Source organism: Anthonomus grandis, chromosome 4, assembly GCF_022605725.1.
Source record: "Anthonomus grandis grandis chromosome 4, icAntGran1.3, whole genome shotgun sequence".
Taxonomy (NCBI): Eukaryota; Metazoa; Arthropoda; class Insecta; order Coleoptera; family Curculionidae; genus Anthonomus; species Anthonomus grandis.
In genome coordinates this window covers 7672226-7685375 of record NC_065549.1, presented here as the reverse complement: position 1 = coordinate 7685375, position 13150 = coordinate 7672226, and the positions used below count along the sequence as shown (strand labels likewise).

Below are 13150 nucleotides of genomic sequence, written 5' to 3'. Positions count from 1 at the left end.
TGTTATTAGAACCCCTTATAATAATGTAATATTTAAGGTTAGGCTTCTGTTTTGTGTAATTGTGAATTTAACCGAATAAATTCACGAGAAAGTTTTTGAAAAGTTGTTTAAAGAGTATGAGAGTGTTTATTTATATCTTAACCCGCTTAACAGTTTTGTTTAAAAGTGAATTTAGCGAATAAATTCACCTGGATAATTTGAAAAGAGAATATGAGAATTTTTATTTATATGTTAACCCCCCTATTAATTTTATTTAAAGGTGAATTTAGCGAATAAATTCACAAGACACTTTTGAGCAAAAATATTAAGATGTTTTAAAGGAAATATTTCACTGTTGTAGAAAATGAAAATTTAACGAATAAATTTCCCTAAGTTTTCAGAAAATTTTGAAAAAAATATTAGTGCTTATTGAAATCCGTATTTGTATTATAACCCCTTAGTGATTTCATGCAGATGTGAATTTAGCGAATAAATTCACCGAAATATTTTGAAAAGAGAATATGAGAATTTTTATTTATATGTTAACTTCCTTATTAATTTTATTTAAAGGTGAATTTAGCGAATAAATTCACAAGAAACTTTTGAGAAAAAAATATTAAAGTTTTTCTATGAAAAATTTGTAAAAACATTTGACTATTTTAAGATGGAAATTTAGCGAATAAATTTCCCAAAGTTTTCAGAAATTTTTAAAAAAAATTAGAAATATAGAATTTATTAAACTCTGTATTTGTATTATAACCCCTTAGTGGTTTCATGCAGATGTGAATTTAGCAAATAAATTCGCCGAAATATTTGGAAAGAGAATATGAGAATTTTTATTTATCTTTTACCCCCTTATTAATTTTATTTAAACGTGAATTTAGCGAATAAATTCACAAGAAACTTTTGAGAAAAAAATATTAAAGTTTTTCTATGAAAATTTTTTAAAAACATTTGACTATTTTAAGGTAGAAATTTAGCGAATAAATTTCCCAGTTTCCAGAAAATTAAGAAAAAATTAGGAATATAGAATTTATTAAACTCTCTTTTTTATTATAACCCCTTAGTGATTTCATGCAGATGTGAATTTAGCGAATAAATTCACAACAAACTTTTGAGAAAAAAATTTTATTTAAATGTGAATTTAGCGAATAAATCTTTTTTAAAAGGTGGAAATTTAACGAATAAATTTCCAAAAGTTTCCAGAAAATTACGAAAAAATTAGGAATATTTAGGAATATAATTTATTAAACTCTGAATTGTATTATAACCCCTTAGTAATTTCATGTAAATGTGAATTTAGCGAATAAATTCACTTAATTTGTTCTATTTCTTAATGCAAACTATAGCGAACCCAATCGTAAATAAACATGCTAAAAAATTAATACTAACAAGAATTACTCATAATTAGATATGCATATGCAATAAAAATAGTAACTCAGTAATAATTAATCAAATTTTAAATTATAATAAAATGTTATTGTTGCTAGAAGTGTTTTGTTCTTTAAATATGATTTTAGCAATAAATTTGACTCAAGAATTGCTACTACTAAAATATGAATGGTTGATTCTCTATAAATCAAAATAAATTGCATGCAATTATAAAAAAAAATAAGTACTTACCTTTTACTCCAATTATACAGAAACCACATTAAAAACATACACTCATAAAACATTGACACTATACCACAATAACCACATAGGAAACACTTTCTTCCGACCTTCTTCTACTGATGCCGGAAGAAGACTGACTGAAGTACCTTCCAACTGAATCGAAAATGGTTTTCCCGAACCCGCCACCACCCCCGAAAGACTACGTTATTAGTAGAGGGAGTGCGCGCGTCTTTACTTTCACTTTTTGCGCGTATTATAATTTAATGTATTTCTTAGTCCAGTAAAATTAAACATTAAATTTAAAATAAGCTAAAAAAATTATTCTTTAGTACAAATTTTTTAATTTTCTACATCTATGATCAGTTTTTGAAGCTCTGACCTCGAGGATAAATAATATAATTTTAAACAAAATGTACATCAATGAAACTTAAAAAAAATACCTAATTAATACCTAAATATATCTTAATAACTTAACAAGCTTTTTAAATTTATTTGTACATCTTATATTTTCCGGAATTGTATTTTACATTTTTGAAGCTTGATAGATTGGGTCATTTGATCCCATAGTACTCCTAACTCCTACCCAGTAGACATCATTTTTATTAAAAAATATATTTACAATGGATCTCTGATCCTTTACATTAATTTTGCTTGTTCTAATTCTAAAATCTTAATTATGGAAACCCCTAACTCTGCAATATGTGTGAAGCTAGCGTCCGATCGATATCTAGCAACCAAAATCGAGAACGCAGCATATGTCGGTTGCCAGCGACCAATTTATAGTCCGCGCTCCCTGTTATTTAATCAATATAATGCCTGTATCTCCTGATATTCCCAAGGGATTTTAATAATTTTTTGTCCAGATATTAACAATGAATACCTAAATCGACTGACGATGGTCTCAAACCTCTACAAACTAAGTTTTTGATGTGAAAATTAATTAAAAAGTCAAATGTTAAAGAAATGAGAAAGGCTCTAACTCCCAAAATTCTCAAAGGATTTGGATAAAACTTTTTTCTATAAAAGATCATAAATATCTAAACCGATTTCAGATGGTTACAAACCTCTACAAACGAAAGTTTTTTGATAAAAAAATTATTGAAGTGTTAGATGTAGAAAAATATAAACGAATATACCTTCTAAAATTCCCAAAGGGTTCGAATGAAACTTCTAAAAAAATACGGGCACTATATTGATTAAATAACAGGGAGCGCGGACTATAAACGATGTTAGCGATGTTAGCGATTTATAATCGATGTTATGTAAGCTTCTTAATAACTTTAAAATTATCAGTCAAGTGTCAAGTTATGTTAACCCTTAAAAATTATCTAACTGTATAATGTAGATCTTAATGTATATATACTGGCTCAGTAGAGTAGCTATTAAAGTAAGACCGTACCAGTTTTTTATAGTATTTACTTTTTTTACAACTCTGTATAAAATTTGTATTGAAATTAAAGGGCATTATTTATTTTAGCTCTTGAAGTCTCCTGGCCTAAAATTTCTAATAATTTTACTAAATCCTTGTCAAAATTTATAAAAAACCTCCAAATTCAATAAACATTAATAAAATTATAAAATTCGAATAAAAAATTAATTATTGCAGGGATTTAAATGGAATTTTGTAGAGATGTTTAGAAAAGTCCCAAAATTAATTTGAAGCAGAGACCACAGAAATCCGAGCGTTAGAACGCAAGTTATAGACCAGAGAACCTAAAACAATTTTTCGAGTTTTGCTCTATTAGGACCTAAGCTACAAACATTTTAATAAAAAATTGGTTTTTACAGGGATTTGAATGAAATTTTCTAGAGGCATTAAGGAAAGTCCTAAACATTTACTTTAGCTATCTTATTTATTCTATCCAAACCCACACTATTTAAATCATTAACCCTTCAAAGCGATTTCGAAATACCAAACCGCAACTCATTGACGGCAAACACACGTGAACTTCCGTCCCTTTTTAAAACTTTCACCCTAATATCAAGTGACTCCCCCTTTTCCAGATATATGCGAAAACCATCAGCGACTCCTACAGCAAGTCGTGTCGTCTGCGAAAACCCGATCGGCGTTGGGCTCGTTTCATCCAGAAGTTTGTCAGCCGGGCAGGCGGCTTTGTGAATATTTCAACGCGACCTTTCGGCCCTGGAACTGTCCGACCGTAAGTTTTTTACTTTTAAGGACGTATATTACATTATAGGAAAGAAAAAGGGTCTCTCTCATGTATATATATATATATATATATAAATATATATATATATAGTCATGCCAAAACTTTTTTAATATCGGGATTAGGTTTTATTTATAGTCGATACACGACCGCATTATAGATTATAGATTTTTACAACGTAATTGCAAAATGTCGAGGGGCATGCGGATATTCTATTAATTTTTAATTCTAGTTAAAACCTAATGATATTTATAAGCTAATTTAGTAGCAAACATTGAGCCATTTATTTTCTGGATATCCCAATATAACATGCCTCATACATCCCAAGAATGTCTTAACTGAAATATTTCTGGGATGATTCTTAACGTATATAATGATTTTAAGGTATATCAAAAGACCAATAAGGCTTCTGCAATGTTCAACTCGAAAATCAGTTGGTTCTCAAGGGGTTACCAAAATAAGAAATCGTTAGAAAAAAATATTATGAAATTACAAAATATTCCAAAAAAACTGTACCTCAAACTACCAGGTGCGAACCAAACCATTTTAGGAATGTTCTCATATTCCTGGAACGATGTTTCAAGCATTTTCATATGACTATATATCTTGTTTTACCTCTAGGATGTTTCTTCCTGCTAGTAGTAGAATTTATGATTTCAAGAAAATCCGAACTTTTTGAACTTGGCATTTGGATTGTTAAATTTTTGGCGCCAGAAATATTTTAATTTCTGAAAAACGTAAAAATTTTAATTAAAATATTTTAATTGAAAACTGTCACCCCTAGCCTTTTAGAAAAAATCGCAGAGCACGTTAATCACCTTTTTTGTCCAAAACTTAACGGAAATTTAAAAAAAAAGCATATTTAGTAGATTGCAATAGTTTTTTGGAAGTTCTTAAAAATTTTCGAATTTATGGAGTTTTTCTGAGAATACTTACAATCTTACATTCATCAAAGTTTCTGAAAATTTGCGAAAATAACATTTTCAACTGTTATAGCCAGTGGATGATTAGAAGAGTTAGTGACGTTTTCTTAAAACTTCTGAAAATTTCTTCTTTTTTTTCAAATTTTTGGAGTTTTTGGAAAGATTGACAGGATTCTAAAAAGTTTTTTCCATTTTTTTTTTGGTAATTTCCAAAAAGTCGGCTGCAACTGCCATGACTAAGAGATTTCAAATTTAAAAAAAAAATTTGAACATTTTCAAAATTTTTTATTTGAGTTGTCAGATTTTTATAAACACTGGTTTAATTCAATGAGTTTCAATGCCTTCAGAAAAACTACCCAGAAAACGTTTATAAAGCATCTTATGTTAAAAATGTCTGGTAATTTTTAAATTAAAAATTTTGCTTAAATTTCCTGGAAAATAATAACATTTTCTGAAAAAAACTTGTCAGGTGATGTTACTAATATGACTTTAGAAATTTTTTGAAAATATTGTTTTTCTGAAACTTAAGTTTAACAATTAAATGTATGTTTACTTTTGTCTTTTAAATGGAACATCATTATAATATTATATCCTTATTAAGCTGCATATTAATAAATACCAAACATGCAACCCGTTCAATACGTACCCCCTATTATAAACAACCCACTTCCCTTTTAGTTAATTAACCAACTATAATTATATTTTTATTTTCTTACAGCTCTTTCATGATAACGACAGCCTCGAGCCGAGTCCCTCAATTCCCGAAATAGCTTCTGGATTCGCGAGGGTCGTCGCTGACATGAAGTGGAAGTCTGTCGCTATAATTACCCTCGGTAAGCACCGCACTACGGCCTCTTACTATTAGGATAGACATTATTATCTTCGGCTTACAGTTCCCCATATATGTATGTATAAGCTGTGTTTCTTGGGGCGCTTTGGGAAATTCCAATTTATGATGTTACCAGGTTTATTGATCGATGAATTTATGAGTTCTTGCGATGACATCATACCCAGACAGCACAAACACATTGCATGCATATGTCTAGAATATCTAGTTGGCATATTCATATATTCCAGGAATATCTTATATCTCTTTTGGCATATTCAGGGGATATCGCGGGTCACTATAAAACATATGGTAGGAATATCTTTTTATTTTCTATAATATATGCTAGGCATATCTGTTGCATATATTAGGGTTATTTAATTTATATGCCCGCAATATTTTTTCTTCTAGGAATATCAATTTAAAAAGTGTCAATGTGAATATTTCTTAAAATATAAAAGTTGCAAGAATGCTGTTTGGAATAATTGCCATAGAGGTTGGAAAAACTGAAACCACCATATTTTTGTCAAGTTATGAGCCATTCTTAGGCACCTTTCACTCCAACATTAAAATTGAACCACCTCCTTTTGTTATAATTTAAATTAGGGATCTTTTTGAATAGGATTTATCTACACAAGAAAAATTGTCTCATTTACTTTTCAATGACTGTTAATTGAATCGCCAAAGGAGGATCTATAATAAAGATATGGTGATTCTCTAGTTCTACCAACCTCATTAAAACTTCTTTTCGAATTTTTTCCACTGAAATATTTTCTGAATTAAACGTTGTCAAATTGATGCTCATTGACACGCTTCCTTTTTATTTTCTTTTTAATTTATGAAGACTCAATTTCTTATTCTTTTCTAAAAGATAAATATATTTATTTATTATTGATCTTGAAAGCTGATAAAAACTATACATTTTATAGGCAAAAACTAAAACAAACTCTTAAAAACTTACAAAATATTAAAATAAATATTTTTTAGATATTTAAACAGTTATTTGATTAGTCGCCTAATCAGCTTTATATTACACAGGTAAAAACAATAAATAATAAAAAGCAATAAATATTTCAGAGTAAAAAAACTAAAAATAAAGAATGTTCAGTCATATTTTTTTTTTATTCTATATGTCTTATTTTTCTTAGAGCTCGCTTTCAAAAGTATCTCTATTTCTAAAAAAGAAGAATAAAAATATCAATATTAGTAATTAATTAAATCAGAATATACAGTTTATGAATAAATAGGAGAAACAGTGAAATAGATAAATCCTTACATAGTAAATCAGAACATGATAAAGTCATAATGAAGGCAGATGACAGTCACCGATTATCGGTACTTAACTTTTTCTGAGACCTCTGATGCTCTAGCTAAATAAATGACAATAAATCAATTGTATTGAAGCAGAAGAAAACAGCTAAAGGTATAATAATATACCTAAACAATAATTATTCTTAAAGTGGTATATTAACTGCAAAAATTTAATGCATATGGGTCCTATCCTTCACAAACGAAATTTTACAAATTAAATACGTATAGAGTTTATTAAAAAATAGAAAAAAAGTTTTACTTTTTTTAAAACTTATGCCCCTGGAATATCTGACAGATATGAAAATTGAATATTCGCTGCATATCTGTTCAATATATGCCAGAAATATGGCTTCTGCATATACGATATATGGCATATTCGTGAGATATTCCAGGCATATTGCAATATATTTCATCAAATGAGATAGCAGGCATATTCCGGGGATATTGGGTGCCGTCTGGGTATCAACTTGTAAAAACGAAATTTCTAGATTATCCAGTAGGAAAGATAAGTACATCAATGAATATCTCGAATAAAATCATACTCTTAATAATTAACGCTAAAAGGAATATCCTTCCTTAGTTGTCGTCTGTCGAGCCTACATCACCCCGATGCCCTTTTGTTATGCGTATAAATCCCACGACCCCAAATAAGGATTTCGAAACAAACAAGCTCATAAATTCGGCCTGGAACTTTCAGCATTATCGCGGGGGAGAATCGCGAAAGAAAGAACATAAACGGAACAACAAAACTACAAAAACCAACAATAAAAACTCCGTTTTTTTCTTCTTCTCCTGGGAACTTATATTTGCTTAAAATAGAATTTTTATGCTTTTTATAGACTTAAAATATTTTAATCTAAAGGGAACTACACAAAGTCTCGGTCTCAAAAGTATTTATTAATTCTAAACGCCGGGTACACATGTTTCGCTCATATTAAGAGCATCAGACCTTACAGTTAGATAAAATTGGTACCTTAAAAATCGACTACAAACAGTACATGCTTTACGGTCACATTATACACATATAACAAAATATTTTGTTACATTAATAGAAGTCAATTGTAATGTACAATAATTCAATATAACTTTAGATTGGTAAATATTTTACAGTTTTGTAAAATATTTAACAATCCAAATTTATATCTGTCCTGATTTTTACAGAAACTTAAAAGCAAAAAACAGCAATTGCTACCATATTTCTTGCTACAGCATATTTATAATGATGGCAACTATAAAAGGGATAACGGTGTATAGGTATCCATAAAATCGAATATAAATTTTATGTTTACAACTCCCAATGCCAGTCTCTGGGATATCCCTGAGTGGATTTGTTTTTTTTTTTTCATAAATGGCATCATTTTTTATCTTTCTGCGATCTGTAAGCTACCTCTACTTATTATAAATGGCTTAGAAATATTTTTTTAGCAAATATTAAAGTAGAGTGGGGAATATTTGCCGGAGATATTAACTTAAATTTGTACAATAATAATCAAAAAGAGTCGTTTGAGTTTTAACAATTTAATGACATTCCAACTAAAGTGACTTCTTCTTGTTGATTATTTATATACTTATTGATACCATTATTTTACAAAAAGCAGGGGTAATGATTCGGTTAAATCATTTGGCCTGGATACACACCCAAGAAATCACTTCCCGATAATGTTACAAATAGAGTTCCAAGTAACGCAATTTAAAATAACAAAAAAATCACTTAATTAAGAATATAAGTTAGATAGATACCTTAAAAGGAATAGATGGAGGCTTAGCGACTGAAAATTTAACAATATTCACAGAACTTCTTAACTCATATAAGATTAAAAGGCAGAACAGACAAAGACATAAAGAAAAAACATCGATGGAAATAAAGTGCACAGCTAAATGAAGATTAGACCGTTACATTTTAGGAACTATGTCTACGATTTACTTAAAAAACAAAATTTGAATATTATAGGAGCCAGATTGCAAAAAATATTAAAAACAATGCGAAAAAATTCAATAAACATATTAAGTTAACGGTGGCAAGAGATAAGGAAATATCTAGCTTCTGCAATAATTACTTCATAAATGTTATAAATAAAATGAAAGAGAAAAACCCTGCACTATAGTAAGTCTCAACTTAAATATAGAAAATTATGCGAGTAATTCTACTCCAATTAAACCATTTTTTTATTAAAATATCTTTGCTATCTAAAAATAATTATGTTTCTTTCAAAAAATCTGCATGCAACATTTATCTCCCAGAAATTACGTTGATCGTCATGTTGCTTTTATAATGTCTATTTATCGTTGGTTTTTGGTGCAGAAACGTGTACTTTGCCAATCGACTTTTCGTCAACATTGATTCAACGTTCTCTTAATGTTTGGGATATTTTTAACCCCAGTAAATAGAAACAAAGAAAACAGAGAGGAGACCAACATGAGCAATAAAATTTAAAAAAAACTACATAGAAAATCGTCTGAACTATAACATAAACCTTGTTTTTATAATGGAGACTGTAAACTACTCAAAGAAAATTAATCATATATAATCTAATGCTATTGGTGATGCCGGTATCACTTTATATTTGTTGAATCTTGCTTGCCTTGGATATGCTGAATTGCTTGAAAGTAGGCTACTTCCATAGATCCTATCCTTTTCCTAAAATACCTAATCCAGCAGATATTCAAGATTTGCGATCTACAAGTACCATTTTACTTTTAATTTCAAAAATGTTTGAAAAAATAGTTTATATACAATTAAGCAAAAATTTATATAGAACTTAACTTAGGTCTTGCCTGCTCTGCAATCTGGTCTAGGAAAGGGCATAGTACTACAAGTGATCTTTTACTGATAATATACTTGTGAAAATGAAGCCAACGTGTACCTGGATAATCATTATGCTGATCCAAAATATGTAATACCAGGAGTGCCTTAAGCCTCAATACTCGAACCACTCTTGTTCCTAATAGACATATCTGATCTTATGCTTTTTTGCAATATAAATGTCGTCAGCATTCGTATGTTGACGACACTCAAATTGTAAATTTTTTTGATCCTGAAAATACTGGGTGACCTGAACGTATGTATATGAATGTATAAATTCAGATCTTGAGCAGGTTATAAAATTTTCCAAGAAATATGATAAAGGCTCTAAGCGACTCGTTGCCCTTCTGAATAATTTGTTGAATAAGGACCTTTTTTATTATTATTAATAAAACCTAAATAGTTTAAATAGTCAATTTACACCAATATATAAGAAAGGTCCTACAGAAAAAATTACTGCCCGAGTAGTCTCATAAATATATTTTTTTTAATTTCTAGAAAAATGATCATTTTAAAATGTTCAACAAGAGAATAGTGCCTAATGGTGATATACTTAGAGATCCAGAAATAATAAACAATAAAATTTACAAATAATATATAACAAATAATATAATAATACAAATAATAATAAATAACAACAAATTTCACAGGGAACAATATTGAGACCAATTTTGTTTGTCGCATATATAATAAACTCACTATTCAAACTAAAAATACCGAGCCAAGTAGTTAGTTTTGCAGATGATACGACCTTAGTATTTATGGGTTGGAAGCAGTGAAATATACTTTGTATGTGGATTTCGTAGAGATCAAAAATTGGTTGTAGACCAACTGACAATTAATATTGCAGAAACTAATTATCTTTTAACGACCGATAGCCTTTTAAATAAATAACATAAATAAACCAGAAATAATCTGTAAAACCACCAAAACTGAGTATTTTGGAATTATAATTCACTAGCACTTAAAATGAAAAGATCACTTTTTTTTTTTCGCTAAATCCGAAACTAGAGATATAATATTCTTTAAAAAATAATAATTAACAAGTAATATTTCATTATTTGTCAAGTCTCTCTTTTCTTATGGCATAATTGCGTAGGGTGGAGCTCACAAAATTAATCTTCAACCTTTAAGAGATCTGTAGAATTACATTCTTATAGTAATTCACAAGAAGAATGGGCTCATGTTAACATGAGTAACATGATAACACGCAATATGTGCAAAATGTATGCTCTTTTATACATAGAAGTGACACCTCAAAAAAACAAGTTATGCATACTCAGGGCACTATTATTCCTAATGCAAAACACTTTGGCTATTCCTCTTGACTATAAGCGGGTAAAACTTTAACTTATAGATTACCAAGAGCCAAAATTTTATTATCTAATTTCTTATAAAATTAACAGATTAATAAAATAGTCAATGAAAAGGTCAAAAACTAGAACAATTTCGATAAGCTTAGATCTCTTTTAAGTCGATTCCAGTCTTCAGTATTAAGTTTGTGTATATATTCTAATTGCCGTTGCTTAGTTATAGTTATATTTGTTTCAATTTTTAATGTTTGTTTGAGTATTTGGCCATTGTTCTGAAGTATTATTTTAGTCTTTAATATTATTAATTAATTTAGCAGTGATTTGATTAAATTGGGAATATTTTTCTGACGGTGAATGTTCAGGATCAAAGCGTTAACATTTTAATGTGTATTTCAATTTTTTAATTTTTTTGGATTTATTAGATCTTAAGTCTCTAGAAATAACTTTCTAAAAATAACGTGTACACTACTAGGATATTCCTGAAAGATCCTAACAGCATCATTAAATGATGATCCTGGAATTTTTTACCTAAATATTTCTTGAATATTGCCAAGGACCTAGAAAGAGAATTTTCAATTTATTTAGATAACTAAACTGGAAAAAAATAAATAAAAAATTAGATAAATATGAGTCTTTTAATTATTTTAAAAATTGTTCTGCTATGATTAATGTTCAAATAACTAGTTTTTGCTGACTTAATATTTTTTTTTCATTTCTGAAAAATTACAATTAAAAAAAAATCTGGAAAACAAAACTTATTTAAAAACCCTAATTATATCGTAGGAATAGTAATAAATAAAATATTTTTTTTAAATCCCTCTTCATTTCTAATCTCAAGTCGGTATTTTAAATAAAAAAAAAGTTCATTATGGCCTCGCAATATTATTACGTGACGATTAAACTCCATTTAAATTATTAATACGAATTTATATCCATCATTAAAATTAAAATTGCTTTACGCGCAAACTTGGTAATATTTTAGCAAACCGACTGCGTTTAATATTAATTTCGTATATTACGTAATAAACATAGCTGGGGCTAATAATGAGTAAGTGCCGTACAATTCAATTACGTGCCGTAATTAATACAGTCTGGATGTTAATTATTATGCTCACAATTTAATTAATGCATATATCCAACAGTGCGTTGATATGCTTGCTTTAGATGGGAGCAAATAGGTTCATGTTATTTACCTGCAAACCACAGATTTTATTTGGGGTCTAGTATTAGGTTCTGGGTTTTGAGAGTTTCCAATACTTCCCTAAATTATCCTGTATAGACCAAAGATATTCCTGATAAATCCTTGGAAAAATCATTAAATGGACTTTCGTTTCTATATATTCTAATTTCAAAAAGCACTTAAGTAACACTAAAATTATTGAAAACAAAAATATATATATAATAAATAAGTTTGAATTCCACCCTTAAAATATGTAGAAATAAAAAATTGTGAGAAAAAAATACCCAAAGCTATTACTTAAACCTATCCTATCAAATTCCTTACAACTTTTCCCTAACAGAAAGTATGCATAATTCAAAAATAAATATATAAAGTAGTAAGAAATAATTTTTTTAATTATATATATTGTTTTTAAATATTCTCTCTCTAATTTAGTTGCATAAATTATAATTTTTTTATGAGAGGAAGAAGGGAGAGAGGAATTACCGCATTAAAAATTGCTTGATGTGTTTGAACTGAATGATATCAGATATCTTGCCTGCTCACTTTTATTGCTTTTTCACTAAATAATTAAAATAGGCTACATTTAAATAAGTTAAGTATTACGAATAGTAATGATAGAGTATTTGATATAAAACAGATGGATAGAGTAACCTAGTTAGGAGTACAAATCGACAAGAGGTGGCATGATTTAGTAAAAGCTGTTTCATTGATGAAAACACCTAAAATGTTAAACTAAATGTAATTTATTAAACTAAAATAAAATAATAATAAATTTAAATTATTTAACCGAGTATAATTACAAATTATTTAAACCTTATTAAGTTAAATAATTAAACGAATACATTAGCTTTAAAATTCAGTTTATATAATTTTATATGTGCTCGCTAGCCAATGTGCAAATATACACTACGTAGACTTAATTAAATTTGCTTTTTATTCCAGAAAAACCGAAATTATTCATTTATTTAATTTTGCTTGCTATAACAATTATCACATATTCTACTCAGCTTAAAATTCTGTTATGTATAAT

At 28.4% G+C, this 13150-nt stretch overlaps 1 protein-coding gene across 1 annotated transcript in view; it reads left to right on the top strand.

Moving 5' to 3' along the window:
• The window catches only part of LOC126735396 (retinal guanylyl cyclase 2), a 123633-nt gene that overhangs the window by 33506 nt on the left and 76977 nt on the right, over window positions 1-13150 (top strand). The window contains exons 3-4 of the mRNA XM_050439363.1: window positions 3598-3752; window positions 5403-5517. Coding sequence (XP_050295320.1) covers window positions 3598-3752; window positions 5403-5517 — 270 coding nt within the window. The remainder of the gene's footprint in view (window positions 1-3597; window positions 3753-5402; window positions 5518-13150) is intronic.